The following is a 16376-nucleotide window of genomic DNA, read 5'->3' as shown; positions in this document are numbered from 1 at the left end:
GTCTAGATACAACACCTGTCCTTTGGCCTTTACCTTCTCCCCATCCAGTGACCCAGCAGACCACCTGGGAGAAGCAAAAAGTCCAGACCTAGTGTAGTGACCTTGGTGCTTACAATGTGGTCTCCTCTACATTGGAGGAACCAAATGGAGATTGGGTGATTGTCTTGTAGAACATTTGCATTCAGGTCACAGGAGTTATCCAGAATTTCCAGATGCCTACTACTTTAATTCACTGCTTCGCTCCCACTTTGACCTTTCTATCTGTGGCCCCTGTATTGTTATATTAAGACCCAACGTGAAGAATAATATCATGACATCTTTCTTCTGGAAACATTGAGGCCATTTGGTTTAAAATCAAACTCTTGAACTTCATGTATCTCACTTTTTATTTTTTGTCTATCTCAGCAGTGTCCACATCTGCCTTCCTGTTTTCTGTTTATTAACCAATTTTCTTGTGTACCTATGATAAGAATGAACGAGGGACCTGTAGAAAGGTCTTCCTGCCACTTGTTATCTAATCTGACTGTAATTCAATTTAGTTAACTGCTGGGTAGAACACAATTCAAAAGTCAAATCAAACTTTCTTCGCATAATAAACATTTAAAATAATCATTTTAGAGATTTTAATGATATAACATTAGAAAACATTTTGCACTGGTTTCTAAATAAAACTTCTTACTTCCTTGTGAGACACCAACAACAGGTAAACATTGATAAAGTATAACTGAAGTCCCCCCCTCCCCGACTGCAAAAAGGGACAAAAGCATTACATGAGGACTAATTTCATTAAGAGTACATTAGGAACAAGGAACACTTACCCCTTTTAAGCACAACTAATTTTCAGAAATGCCCAGTGAAATTTCAAGAGCAATGACACCCAGCGATGGTTGTTACCATGTTAATAAACATGTGTATAGCTTTAAGAATTGAGTGTGTAATGAGAATCACAGTTGCACCAAACACTACTGTTTAGTTCAGGAGTCGCCTTCTTCGATAAATGCTGTTCTGCTATTAGCCCTGCCTTACCAGATAATAACACTTGCAGAAACATTAACAAAATCCATTGTTATTAAGCTTTACCTCAGAAAAAAATTGATTTTCAATTGTAGTGAACCACAATAAATGGCAAAATATGAAACAATTTCTAAGCTTGCTTATCGTGATTATTTTTGTAACATGGAGAGCAAAAGTAACCATCATTGTTGTAGACTGAATAACCAAAGAAATTAAATATTAAGCACTGAGAGAACAGAAACATTAGAAGGAGTCATCCTGAGCTACCCTAGTGCATTTCCCATTACTCCATTTCAGAAATGCATTGCTGTAACTCTGCAAGCAGTTCTCCCACCCTCCTATGTATCAAGTTGGCTGGGAATGGCAGTCAACATGAATCATTGATATTTTAGTCATACTCTATTTTCTAAATGATTCTATTCAGATTTCATCTCTTTTGTTCAATTTTATGAAAATAGAATCCATCTAGTTCACATATGCCTGATAAATTGTAAAACAAAGGCACAATATTTACTCTGGAACTGCTATGCCAAAAGCATCTACTAGAACTGCAGTAGCTTCATTAGACTACCACAAAGACTCCTTACAGTGTGTCTGGTTATTAATACTTATTAATAAGTATGAGACCTGTGTAGAATCATCAGATTCTAAATGAAGTAATGTGTAATGTGGACCTTGCACAAATTCTATATATAACAAGAACAATTACATGCAGAAGTTACCTGTCATACAATTGATCAGTCAGTAGTTGAGTCAGGCTACATTTGCAGGTAGGGTTCTTCAATGCATTACTGACTGCTTGATTTGTTTTATTTTGAATGATTGCTATTTCCTTTTTGTTTTTAACAAAGTTCTTGCAGCCTTCCGGGACAGGAGAAGAATTTATTTCTTCTAAAATCTAGACAGAGAATATCCAAATATTCAAGAAAAATTAGTACATCTGCCTCTGACAAATCTTCAACCCTGATAATCATCATAACAACTGATAGAATAATCATAAAATTACCAATGCTTACTAAGTATTGGTTACATACTGGCATTAAGATGACACGTTAAGATGGAACAGCATTTTCATTTCTAGACAGCCTGAGCCCTTCAGTAAATTACATCTTTTGAAGATGCACACATCAGTACTGACATGGCACTTTCATGCCAGATAAGGATTTTCATAACTAGATAGGAAAAAGGGACTCAAAAATGGCTTTAATTAAGTTAGATACTGCTTTATCCTTTCAAAGTTAGCAATCAATCATATAGTTTCAAGAAATGGAGAATTATATGGATTCTTCTGGAAATTTAGTTTAACAATTATTCACTAGGAATCTGGTTTCTATTTGCTGTGCGCTTGTCTGCTATGTAGAGGCAAGATTTTACCTTAGCATTTGAATCAGGTTCCTACAATGTAGTTGGGAGTCTAAGTTAAACTATTGCTGTAGAGTTTTCCATTGACTCAGGAAAACTAACAGTAAGATGGAGGCACTTTAAAGCACTTGTAGATACAGAAAAGAAGTTGAGGCCTTCTACTTTGTCGTTTGGAGCCTCCTCTCCCACCATCAAAATTACAGGCCTTCCACCCTCTTCCTGCAAAGTGTCTGGCCTCCCTTCATCATGTCTGGCACCTCTTTGCTCTCAAAACTTGAAATTTGCTCTCTTCCTCTGCAATGGCTGATTCCTCAGAAATGCTAAGCCAGAATTTCTCACTGTTTATTTCCTCTTGATTGTTAGGGACCTGCAGAAAGGTCCTCCTGCCACTTGTTATCTAATCTGATTGTGATTCAGTTTAGTTAACTGCTTGGTAGAACACAATTCAAAAGTCAAATCAAACTTTCTTTATATAATAAACATTTAAAATAATCATTTTAGAGATTTTAATGATATAGCATTAGAAAAAATTTTGCACAGATTTCTAAATAAAATATTGAGTATCACCACACTAAATACAGTAAAGCACTTTTGATTATTTGTTACACACTGTTCGTTCAATTGTTCTAAGATGCTTCACTGTTTTAAACATTTTAAAAAGCCATATGTAGCAACTGCTTATATCTCCCTTTCACATCAGTACCTACAATATTCCTTATCATTATTTTTTACAAATGTATATTGCCACTTCCATTTTAGTTGCTAATACAGCTCAGAAATACATTATACTAAAATAAAGAGGACATTATAAAAATAGAAAGAATCACTGATATATATTTTATGTGAGTGGATACAAAGAGTATATTCAGCAAAGTCCCTTGCAATTTTTTTTTAACTGAACTTTACAAATATACTAACATTCCAGCTGAACATGTAGAAGTCCAAACTTAAATGGACTAGTTTCAGTTTTCTTGATTTCAGCTTCAGTTTTAGTTCAACAATTTTCAAGGAAGTTTTCTGTTATCCTTCAAGAACCCAAGCCGTAAATAAATAAAACAGAATTCCAGTTTACAAAGTAGTGACTAACCTTCATAACATCAGCAGTGAAGGTATACTGGTCAATCATTAGATGGGTTAAATGGCCTCCAAAATTCTCTCCACAAACCTGCTGTATGCACACGATATCATTTACAAAGTACATTTTTTCTGTAAAACAATGGATATGGGTGACGGCAAGCTTGCTTTTGTTTTCTTATTAATTGTGCATAAATTGTTGGGTGGCATGGTAGTGTAGTGGTTAGCATAACGCTTTACAGTACAGGCGACCTGGGTTCAATTCCCGCCGCTGCCTGTAAGGAGTTTGTTTTCTCCTACAGTCCAAAGACACTGGCAATGTAAGTTGGCCCATGATTAGGCTAGAATTAAATTGGCGAATTGTAGGTGGAGTGGCTCGAATGGCCATATGGGCCTATTCTGCGCCGTATCTCAATGAATAAATAAATAAATAGCATTTCCAGGCATCCACATTTGTAGGATTTTGACCAGTACAAATAAAATAAAAAAATATGGATGTGGAATTTACTAAAAACAGATCTATAGTGGTCACCGTAAAAAATTCATTAAAATATACCAGAATGAACTATGTCAACACATGTTGCAGAAGCATTCACGGGCATTTTCTCTTAAATCGAAAATCTTTTTCTGGAAAATATGTTATTAAGATAAGAAAATGATGGACAGGTAAAAGTATCCAAAATGCCACACAACTTGATAAGCAGTAAGAAATAAAATGTTTTGGTAGTTCAGAATCCAACAATTCCAGTACTTTATCCAACATACAAACAAGAAGGAACATTGTTCAATTGTAAGCTTTCAGATACTGTTAAAGACATAGATTTTTAATGCATACACATCACCATTAAGTAATACAATTTATATTTTAGTACTGATGATTCAGAAAAATATAAAACATAGAAAAATATTAAGGTATTTTACCTAAAAAGAGGTTCAGCAGCTTTAACTGAAAGACATCTTCATTTGTTAATGTTAAATATTTGTTAGCCCATTCAAACTGACAAATGGCCTCCAACCTGTTTAGAAAAAAAAACAAAGTTTTCAATGATATTACTTCACCATTGTACAAAGTAGAAGATAAATGGTGAAATCCTATTATCAATATCAAGCAATCAGTGGGAAGCAAGTGCCCTCTTTAACATTCAGCATTGGCATCCTTCAAGGACTTTGCTGTGTCTTAACAGCACAGAAACTCCCTTCTAGCAAAATAAAGATCAACAAAAGTAACAGATATCATTCACAATTTGCAAGCAGACCTTCTTTGTCAGATGTGGACTGATGAGGTCACTGTGGGACCTTATACTACCGCTGTTGTGTCAGGAGCTGCCTGGTAGGATGGGTGGATGGGTAGTTTGTTCTTTCCGCAGTTTGCATGAGGTTTCTGAGTGCTCATGAGGCACAGCTTTGAAGATCTTAGTGCAGTCCTGTGAGTTTCTTCTTGACTGTGAGCAGTTATAAACCAGTGATCCCAATGTGCTTGTGGGAGTGTTGCAGCTGTTCAAGGAGTATTTGAGCACAGGCTAGAATATATTCCACTGTCTCTGCTGTGCTCACTTCCATGAGGGAGCTCTGAACTGAGTGTTTGCTGAGAACCTGGTGTTGGAGAAGTGAGTGACGTGGCCTGCCCAGCAAACCAACTGAATGTAATTGGCACCTCAATCATGAGGAGGGGGATCATTAAGAGATGGTCAAAGAGAGAAGGAAAACTCTTTCAAAGTCAGTACATCTTGAAGAGACTTTGCAGTAGAACAGCAAAATGGAGACGCAAGAGACTGCAGATGCCAGAGCATGGAGCAACACACTAAAACACTGGAGTAACTCAGCAGGTGAGGCTGACACTTCAGATTAGCCCAAAATGTTGACTGACCATTTCCCTCCCTAGATACTGTCTGACCCACTGAGCTCCCCCATCATCTTGTGTGTTGCTGTCATTTACAAGTTGTACGTTGAGAAATGTGTGTTGCTTTGCAACAAAAGAGTTTATGATAATTGTTCACTTAAATTACGTTAATGAAGTTGCAGCATTAAACTTGTGTGCATCCTGCAGTTCTCAAATGGATGAAGGATAAATTCAATCCCCTGCAATTATTTTCCGAGCCTATTCAATTTAGTCTTGTAATTAACATAAGGATCAACCTTCTCCACAGTACAATGGTGTCGAACATGTAGATGGAATTGTTTCTAAAAGAAGGAAGTATTTTTAAAGATGCAAATATGAAAGCTCAGTTTCTTTGCTATTCATAACCAGATAATTAGTATATAACAAAGAACATAGAACAGAAGAGCACAGTACAGGCCCTTTGGCCATTGATGCTGCGTCAACCTTTAAATCTTCTCCAAGATCAATCTAATGCTTCCTTCCCACATTTTTCTTTCATCCACATGCCTACGTCTCTTAAATCTACTTAATGTATCTGCCTCTACCACCACCCCCCGCAGAGCATTCCACACACTTATCACTCTCTGTAAAAAACCTACCTCTAAAATCTCCCCCTATACTTTCCTTCACTCACCTTAAATTTATGGCCCCTCATATTAGGCATTGCCACCCTGGGAATAATGTACTGACAGCCCACTCTATCTCTGCCTCTTGTCATCTACCAGGATATTACTCATCCTCCTCCTTTACAAAGAGAAAAGCGCTATTTTTTAAAGCTTTCCTCATAAGACATTTCTTTAATCCAAGCAATATCCCGCTAAATATACTTTACACCCGCTCTAAAACTTCCACGTCTTTCCCATAGTGAGGTGACTATGTGGTTGAGTGGTATCACAGCAATAATCTTGCACTCAACATCAGTGTGAGCAAGGAATCAATTGGGAACTTCAGGAAGGAGAAGTCTAGTGAACACATACCAGTCCTCATCGGGGATCAGAAGTGGAAAGGATGAGCAGTTTTAAGTTCCTGAATGTTAACATCTCTGAGGATTTATCCTGGGCTCAGCATATTGATGCCATTACAAAGAATGAACAACAATGGCTATATTTCATTAGGAGTTTGAGGAGCATTGGTACATACCCAAAGGTACTAGCAAATTTCTACAGATGTACCATGGAGAGCATTCTAAATGATTGTATCTACATCTGGTATGGAGACCACCACTGGTTATCAACGTACTGGCAGAAAATGCTCCATTTACTATCACTCTCTGGCTTCTTGTGCAAGACAGTTCTGAATCAATGCAAGCAGGTTTTCCTCTATCCCATACCTCTTGACTTTCTGAATGAGCCTACTATGAGAAACCTTACTAATGTCCATATACACCACATCACTGCACTACCGTCATCAATTTGCCTTGTCATTAGCATGACCTGCCCCTCACAAAGCCATGCTGACTATCCATAATCCCACTGAGGATGCAAAGATCATCACCAAAGGCACAACAACCCCTTCCCATAATAACCTGGGGCATATCCCATCAAGCCTCAGGGCCTATCTATCCTAATGTTTTTCAAAAGTTCCAGCACATCCTCTTTCTTAGTATCACACTGTCCTCATAGTAGTCAAATAAAGTATTCATTACATACTACCTCCCTACTCTTACTCCAGGCAAGTTTCCTCTTATTTTACTCAATCTTGCCCTCACTCTAGTCAACTTCCTGTTCTCCATGTAGATGTACAACCCCTTGGTATTTTCCTTTATCCAACTCACCAAGACTTCACATGTTCTCTTCAAGCTCTCCTTATGCTCCTTCCAGGGCTTTCAAGAACCTTATCTGATTCTTGCTTCAATCTTAAGTATATCTCCTCTTCCTCTAGACTATATGTCACTTCAATTGTCAACCATAGTTCCCTCACCCTAGTATTCTTCTCCTGCCTCAATGGGGCAAACCTATCCAGAACACCGTGCAGGTGCTCCCTTAACAACCTCCGTATTTCTGGTGTTCATTTCCCTGAGTCATCTGTTCAGAGTTTATGTTCCCAGGTTCCTGACTAATAGCATCATAATTCACCCTCCCCCAGTTAAGTACTTTTCTAAACCAGCTGTGTTGAAGCCTCTTGAACCAAAGCCTCAGTTTCCCATTCTAACTCTGTGTCATTCGTACAATGGCACGTAACTCTTGCATCTCTATTTCCCAAACAGTAGCTGACAGATGAAATTAATAACATATAATATATATTTTTATATAACAGTATACTGTATCTCTTAAACAATTCCCTAATCAACCACTTTATATAAATGTTAGCTTTCACTGTTTAGAAGCCAACACTATATTAGCTGCACCAACATTCACCAGTGTAAAGCAAACCACTATAATCATTTAAATTACACAGTGCTGAAAATAAACAGTTTACGGCTATATCATTCTACTTACTCTGTAAAAGCGCTATCCATCTCTTGAACCTTTGTGATGTTAAGGTATAGTCTGACCAGTTTAAAGACTTCAGCTGCTGCTTCCTTCATTGGATTGTATTCTTGCAAACCACCAATAAATTCTTCAAGCATTTTTATTAGTTTCAATGTCTTATTTCTTACTTCAATGTGATTTGCCTTTCTATTGAAGTCAATTTCCAGAATCTCCAGCCAAACCTTACTGATGACAACTGTGTAATTGATAGGTATCTCATTGTTCATTGGGAGGAACTGATTGAGGATTGTAGCTGCCTTTTTTAGCAACATTTGCTGATATTCAACTCCAAGATCTGACTGTAAGTAAACTTCCTGTACAAAATCATTTAATCGTTGTAATGCATCTGAACTTTGGCTAACATTTGCATCAGAAAGTACAGTGGTGATGTAAGGGAGGAAATCGTGATAGACGTCAAAAGCAGATGCATTAGAGTTCATTTGTTGCATAAGCAGCTGTGAAATATTGCACACCAGGCCGGCAGATTGCATAAACTTTGCAACATCTTCTTGTGAGGTGTTCTTTCTTTTTAGAAAATATCTCAAGACGTTTAATAACTTAAGATGGTTTTCTCCCGTGAGGTTAGATAACTGTTGCATTCTTTCCAAAATCTCCTCCACATCATCCAATGCTACACTAAACTGCACCAGGTCAAGATCAATAAAATCACCTGTGGTCATATTTCTCAGGAAGTTAATCACTTTCTCTACAGCTGGCAACAGTTCTTTCATCTCAGGCTTCATCATTGTATCGGTTAATATTTGGTTGATATCTGTGGACAAGCTCTCCACAAGGTCAGTCACATCAATATTTGCATTAAGAACTTCCAGCAAGTCATTCAGCATTAATTTCAAGTCCTCGTTTTTGAACTCTGATATTGACATTAATGACTGTACAGAATAAATCAGTGTTGAGACCTGTTTTTTGAAATCCAATGGTAGATCTTTCTCTGCACTTTTTAAATAATTAGTTATAATACTTAGAGTATAATGTACAGACTCTGATTTATTGTCTTTCATTAAGAGCACTATATCCCTTACATCAGAAAGGAAAGTAATTATTTGTTCAATGGAAGTTTTGTTTGTCAAAGTCTTATTACCAATCAAGGCTAACAGTTTATTAGCTCGTCTTAATGGGATAGTCGAGCAATTTAAGTTGTCCTCATTGGTGGAAACTATGACATGTGAAAAATTATCCCAAATATCCTGCAGTTTCATTGCAGCTGGGCACTGCACGCCATAAATTTGAGATAGGCTTATCAAAACTGTGTTCCACTCTTTATACTGTTGAAGAACACAATCTATTTGCTGAATGACTTCTGCAGACACAGTACTTCCAAAACACTCCACTTCTGCAGATCCGTGGGCAGTTCCATTAAAAAACTGTTTAACTTCAGATGCCAAATTTAAAACTGTACTAAGATTTTGCTTTGCCTCCAAGTTACAAACCTTGAAAATTGGATCACTATTATTGGATCTTCCCTCAGACAACAAGCTACAAACAGCAACAGGCAAACATTGTGATGTCAGTGATGAATTAGTAGAAGCAGAAAGCACCTGTATCAGTCTGACTAGCTTCTCATTTAGTTCAACCTGGTTTCCTTGGCTGAGCATTAATCTATCTGGCTGATGTGCCAATGCAAACAAGTGAATTGCTCCTAATGTTTCACTCACATTCATGGTGGTCAGATTTTGTAGCAGTGTAGTTCCATCTTGAATAATGGCTAGAGTTTGGTGATAATTCTCATTCCCAATCTCTGTTAAAATTAATCTCATGTCATGTACAGTGTTTATGTTTTGAATTTCTGACATATATTTCAAAACCCTTGCCAGTTTTGTTAACAGGACATCCATATTCTCAGTACCATTTATGCCTTTAATGATTTGCGTAAGGTCAGCAAGCATCTGCTTCATTTGCTCTTTGATTGAATATACATCTTTGATTGATTGTATGGTGGTTGTGAGATTGTAAATCATATCAGTCATACTTTCTGTCAAAGTGATTTGGTTTTCAGAAGCAGTCGAGAAATGTTGAGTTAGGCGACTCAGTAAAATAGACAACATGTTGTGTTTGTCTTTGAAAAGAAAAGTCTGGGAATCAGTAAAGAATGTTGAATACCATTTCTGGAAGGTAACATTATTGCTGATAAATTTGCTGAGACTGCCAAATATGACTTCTGATGTTGCATTGCCATTTCCGAGGTTTTGAATTTGTTTCATCAACTCTTCAATTAAGACATATGACATATTTTCATTGTTAAAGATATTATATGCTAATTCAATGGACATCCTGAGAACTTGAATACTTTTATTTTTGTTGGGATAAGAACTAGGACACATCACTTCCAGTAATGCAATGATACCATGGTAATAAGTTTCAGATGCACGTCCATTAAACTGTTCTGTCAGATTCAGAACTTGGAAAATTGCTTCCTCTGTTCTCTTCATCATTGTATCCATTTCTGATATGTTTAATCTGTAGATTGGAACTTTAGTAATGCTTGACAGAAATGAAAGTGAAAGATCAGGAAGATCGTTTTGCATCAGAACATTCAGGCAGTTCAGCAAAGCTCCCCATTCCTTTTCGCCTGTGGCTGTGTTTTCAGAAATGATTAACTGTTTCATTAAAATCACAAAGTTTTTGTATGGAAACTGATCTGGGCTGTTCTGATATGTTACCATTAAGTTAAAGAACTCTTTCAAATTTTGGACATACTGGTCCATGTTATCACTTCTGTTATAATATGAAAGAATTTCATTGAAGACCATTTCAATACCTCCCAAATCAGTGCTCGGGTCTAAGTTTGCAAAAGCATGTAGGACTGAGTAGAACATTTCCTGCTGAGGGCCATTCAGTAACCACATTGGTCGAAGGGCTTCCAAGAATTTGGAGATTCTGTGCCAATCATAAATGTTGTCACCTTGAAATAAACTGAACATGTTCTCCATAACCTCGGTAAGTTGATACAGCTTATTGCTGTCAATTGAAAAAGGAAATGCTGAATTCATGATCTGCTGTAAAATAACTAAGCTATTCATTTTCAGTTGGTACAAATTCTGAAGGTTTAAACCACTTATGGAAGTAATTTTCCACAGAAAGATTTGCAGTGCAGCTGTGCTGTTACTTATGACAAAATGGTTGGTACATTCTGATGTTCGATTCAACTTTTCTGACATTTGCATTAGGGCAGTACCAAGGTTGCTGACTACACTAAAATCCAAGTTCATTTGCACGGCAACCTCCTTCATGATCTCCAACCATAACAGAAACAAATCTGCCATACAGGATAAAGTAGATACAGCTGCATCTCTATTTGTATATGTTAAGCTGATGATCATGTTTTCCACCAAGGAGCTATATAGGTTCTCACTTGCTAGTGAATTGAAGCCAGTAGTTAATGATCGTTTTTTTCTTTCAGCATAATGTATGGAGCAGTATTGCTGCAGCCAAAGATCAGAAATGGGGACAGATGCAGACTTCAGTGTTTGCAAAAGCAAACAACTGATGTTGTTTGTATTGTTGTGGAAAGCTTCTGTGAGCTTTGCAATTGTTTCATTAATTTGATGTTGGTCTGGTCCTATCATTGTGATGTCTCCCTGTATTTGTGACTGAGCAAAGAGATACAGTTTCAATAAATTTTCAGCAAGATCTTCCTTTGACATGCTGTGATAAACAGCAACAATTTTTCCAACTGTTTCAAGGGCCTCACCAATGTCATCAGAGCTAAACTGCTCAAGAAAACCAAAAATATCTTCAGTGTTATTCCTGAATGCTGCTACCACTGATGAGAGCTCAGTTTCATTTGACACTTTTAAGACTGCTTGAATCACATTATAAAACATCTTCAAAAGCTCGGTTTTATTTTCTACTGCCAATGTTTCCAAAACCTTAAATAACTGCAACTCCATATTTTGCAAATGAGATAGATTTTCAGTAGAAGCAATTTTTGAGATGTTTTTTGATGAGTTGATGGCTTCCACTACAAAAGAAAGTTCTTCTTGAGATAGTAAACCAAGATTGTTCAAATAATGCAAAAACATTTTAGCAACATCAACATAATCTATGCTGTCTTTGGTTGATCCAATCCAAACGGAAGAAGTGAAATTCCAGAAGAAATTTAGGCTCTTTGCTGTAGCTTCTGTGGAATTGTAGAGGAGCAACTTCTGCACATTGGTCCACATAGCATTAAATTTATTGATCTGATCTTGAAATGGGTTGGTAATTATTGCTTCTTCTACTCCTTTTTCTAGCACACTGAGTAAAATGTTGAATACTTCCATAAATTCTGATGGTAGTCCTTTTGACCATTCATTCATAAAAGCCTTTATTTTGAAGAACAATTCATTGGCATTGTTTATTTGAGAAAGGTCAACCAAAGCATCCATGATTGACGATGTTTTATCATCTGTTTGTAACTTGTTAATCCACAGATTTGTATTCTCCATAATAATCTTTACAACTGTCTGCAATCCTTGCATATTTGCAAATGTGGTGCTAGTCTCACCAAAGCTCTGACTGAGAATCTGCATATCATCTGCACTTAGTTTGAGAGTGCCTTGATAATTTAAAAATTTCAGCGCTGCTTTCATAAACCTAAAAGGAAACAAAAGATCTGATGAGATGGGGTAAACATTAAAAGACATATGAACATTTTCCAATAATTAATAAATCCATTCTGCAGCTCCCCATGCCAAATTGCTTGTTTGGTCAGTAAAACTTTAATTAATCAAATTGGACCTCTGATATGAATCACAGCTGCCATCAGGAAGGAGCCTCAGGACTCACACCACCAGGTTCAGGAACAGTAATTACCTCTCAATCATCAGGCTCTTGAACCAAAGGGGATAGCTTCACTCAACTTCACTTGCCCCATCACAGAAATATTTGCATATCCTATGGATTCACCTTCAGGGCTCTTCATCTCATGTTCTCGATATGTATTGCTATTTATTTATTATTATTTCTTTCTGCTTGTATTTGCATAGTTTGTTGACATTTGCACTCTGGTTGAATGCCAATGTTGGTGTGGTCTTTCATTGATTCTATTATGGTTATTAATTCTATTATTGATTTATTGAGAGTGCCTACAAAAAATAAACCTCAGGGTTGTATATGGTGACATATGTATGTACTTAGATAATAAATTTACTTTGAACTTTGAATTCATCACTTTCTATGGAAGGTACTGGACATTCATAGCTATAAAAATGGATGTTAAACTTACTCTTATTTGCTGTATGTATTCAGGTCACCTTACCCAAATCACAGTTACCTAATTAGTCTCTCTTCAATCTTTGAAGTAATTCAAATATAAATCTATCACTGTAAATACAGTGTATTGACAATACTGATGTTGAACATTATGCTTTAGGCCACAGTGCTCCCTGCTTCTCTACAGACAATGACAAAACAACAACAGCCTTTTCCTACCAACGCTACAATGTAACAAAACTTAAGCTGAGAACTTCACTGTCTAGATGCCTGTAACTGACATACATCATTTCAGTGGGATCCTTCGTGAACATGAGCTTGATGACATCCAATTAAAGGAATTTTCACAAGCAGAAGCCTATGAAGCATGTTTTAATTAACTTTTTAAACACATAAAGTGATAAAAAATAATTGGGAAATTTAAGTGTAAAAGCATAGAGTTCATTCATAAGCTTTGAATCACAAAATAGTACAGCACAGAAACAGGCATTGTTGGCCCACCCTGTACATCAATATTCATCTATTCTAATCCCATTTACCGGAACTTGGTCCACAATCTTCACCAGAGTCCTGTATCACTGCAGCAAGATACCTTTATTCCTGTACCCAGCTCCTTTCTGATGGATCATCTTGTGTACAAGTACATCCAAATCCCTCTTAACATCATTATTACCCAATTGCTCACTACTTAATATAATTATGAAGAGCTGAGGCCCAAGATCAAATCCCTCTGGTAACCAACCAATCTTAACTCGGAATTCAAACCTTTGCTTTCTAACCAATGAGCAATTCTCAATCCATATCAATTTATTACCCTCAGGTCCAAGTACTCCCAACCACTAATCTTCTTCTTGAGATATTACCGAAATTCTCCACACCTAACTTATTCTCCCCATGATTCACATTCTCAAAGCTTCAGTAGATTGATCAAAAAGGATTTTCCTTTTATTCTGCCCAATCCTATTTTTCTTTCCAAAGTATTCTGTTAGTACATTTTCCAACATAGACTTTGGCAGCTTTAGCACCACTTATATTAGATTAACTGATGTGGTGTTCTCTGCTCCCTCAGCATTCTCTTAAATGGTGGGCTTACATTTGCTATTCACCAATTCATTGAAATACAAAAATATACAGAATTTTGGAAGATCATAACCAGAACTTTACTAACTCTATATCCAGCAATGTCAAAATTATGATCATTGAGTCCTTGGGATTCTAGTCTCAACGTCTACATTTTTTTTTCAAATCACTAATACTTACTTCCTTCAGTCCCTCATTCTCACTATATCCTTAGTTCTCTGATTTTTAATGTCTTCTTATATTATAAATTAATATTTCCTTTGTCATTTCCTTATTCCCCATTATTATAAATACTGCTGTCTTTCTCTGTAAGGGAACCACGTTACAGACATCACCTTCCTACCTGAACCCTGTGACTGTTGATTCCTCTGTATTCCAGAAATCTATCATCTACTGTACTTTCACCCTTGAATTTGTTTATTGATTCAGTATCACAGCTATCTGGCTGGAGAATCCAAAGATTTTTGGTGCTTGTGACCAGCTGTCCCTTTAATATGAGTCCATGTCACTTTGTTCCAGATTACTCCACAAAGGGAAATAGCTTCCCAGAATCTACCACATTAAGAAACGTATGCTTTAACATAATCACCTCTCATTCTGCTGAACTTCAAAAAGGTCAAACTCAATCCTTTTTGTAAACATCTCCATCTTGTGAACCTTTCCCTTATGTGTGACCAAAGTCCTATGGCACGTACATTCCACATGTGTCCCAAACCCCTGTAGAGATGTAGGAAAGGTCCCTTCCTGTTGTACTCCAGTTGTTGTGTATTAATGGCCAACAATCTATTTACCAACTGAGTGTTTACAGCATTGACTGTTCATGATTTTATTGGCCTTTCTCATTACCTGCTGTTCCTGTGTGCTATCATTCTGTTTCTCATACAAGGACTTCAAAATCTCACACAACTACAGAATTTAAAAGTCTCACTTCATCTAACGATTAGTTTAGAATCATTTATGGAATTACAGCATCATCCAGCAATGAAGTGGATCTTTTCAGCCCATGATGCTGGCGTTGATGCTATCTATGCTAATCCCATTCATTTGCATTATACTTGCTCCCTCTGCCTTTTCTGTACAAATAATCATCCAAATTCTTTTTTATACATTGTAATATCATCTGCCTCTACCACCTACTCTGCCAGTTCATTCCAGATAACCACCACCCTCTATTTAAAAAACTTAACCCTCAGGTCTCCTTAAAACATCTTATCTCTCACTTTGGCTTCTAGTTTTAGGCTTCTCACTCTATCTATCCTACCTATGGCTCTCATAATTGTATAAACCTCTATAAGGTCACCCATAAGCCTCCTACTTTCCAGTGAACTCAGTATCCAGGTGAAACTCTTTTGCACTCTCTCTCTCTCTCTACTCTTCCCTCCTGTAGAACAGTGACTAAAACTTGCACAGGACTCCAAATGCAGTCCAACCAATGTTTTGTATATCTACAACATGAGGTCCCAATTCTTAGACTCAGTGCTATCAAATGCCTACTTCATAACTCTATCCATCTGTCTTGCCAATTCTAATTTCTTTTATGGCCCCAGTTTTCCCTCCTAATTTCTTTCTTAAGTTCTCTTTTTCTTTTCTATCCTTCAACATGGCGGCAAAGTAGTGTTAGCACAATGCTTAACAACAAAGGCGACCCGTGTTCAATATCTGCCACTGACTAGAGGAAGTTTGTATGTTCTCCCCATGACTGCCTGGGTTTCCTTCAAGTGCTATAGTTTACTCCCACGGTCCAAAGATGTACCAGTCGGTAGGTTAATTGGATATTGTAAATTGTCCCATGATTAGCCTAGGATTAAATCGGGAGATTGCTGGGCGGTGTGGCTCAAAAGGCCGATTCCATGCTGTATCTCAACAAGTAAATAAATACCAAAACAACATTCTCTACATCACACTCTACTTGCCATCTTGTTGTGTCCTCATTTAGTTGGTCAATATACCTTGGTAAATTCATTTCACACCTACCACCTTTTGTTGTATCATTAATTACAGTATAATACTTTCTTCTAAATTCTTAATATAAATTGCAAATAGCTGACAGCCCAGGAGTTAATCCTGACACAAACAACTTGTTGTAGCTTTCTAAACTAAGAATACCCATTTGCTTTGTCTCTCTGTCAACTAACTAATTCTCCAAACATGCCAATATAACATTTCCATGAGCAACTGGCTACATCCCCAAAGAATCCCATATCAATCAATGACAATTTCCTTTTTCACAAAACTATGTTGATTCTGTCTCCTCATATGATTTTCTACTTCCATGATTTCATTAA

General features: G+C 36.9%; 1 protein-coding gene across 1 annotated transcript in view; it reads right to left on the bottom strand.

Moving 5' to 3' along the window:
- Positions 1-16376, bottom strand: part of LOC140732128 (uncharacterized) — a 205073-nt gene that overhangs the window by 118595 nt on the left and 70102 nt on the right. Inside the window, exons 17-20 of the mRNA XM_073054312.1 lie at positions 7768-12393; positions 4372-4466; positions 3464-3582; positions 1737-1912 (exon numbers count right to left, since the gene is read on the bottom strand). Coding sequence (XP_072910413.1) covers positions 1737-1912; positions 3464-3582; positions 4372-4466; positions 7768-12393 — 5016 coding nt within the window. The remainder of the gene's footprint in view (positions 1-1736; positions 1913-3463; positions 3583-4371; positions 4467-7767; positions 12394-16376) is intronic.

This window comes from Hemitrygon akajei, chromosome 8 (genome assembly GCF_048418815.1).
Source record: "Hemitrygon akajei chromosome 8, sHemAka1.3, whole genome shotgun sequence".
Classification (NCBI taxonomy): domain Eukaryota; kingdom Metazoa; phylum Chordata; class Chondrichthyes; order Myliobatiformes; family Dasyatidae; genus Hemitrygon; species Hemitrygon akajei.
The sequence above is the reverse complement of the archived record's forward strand: the minus strand, read 5'-3'. Positions and strand labels throughout refer to the sequence as shown.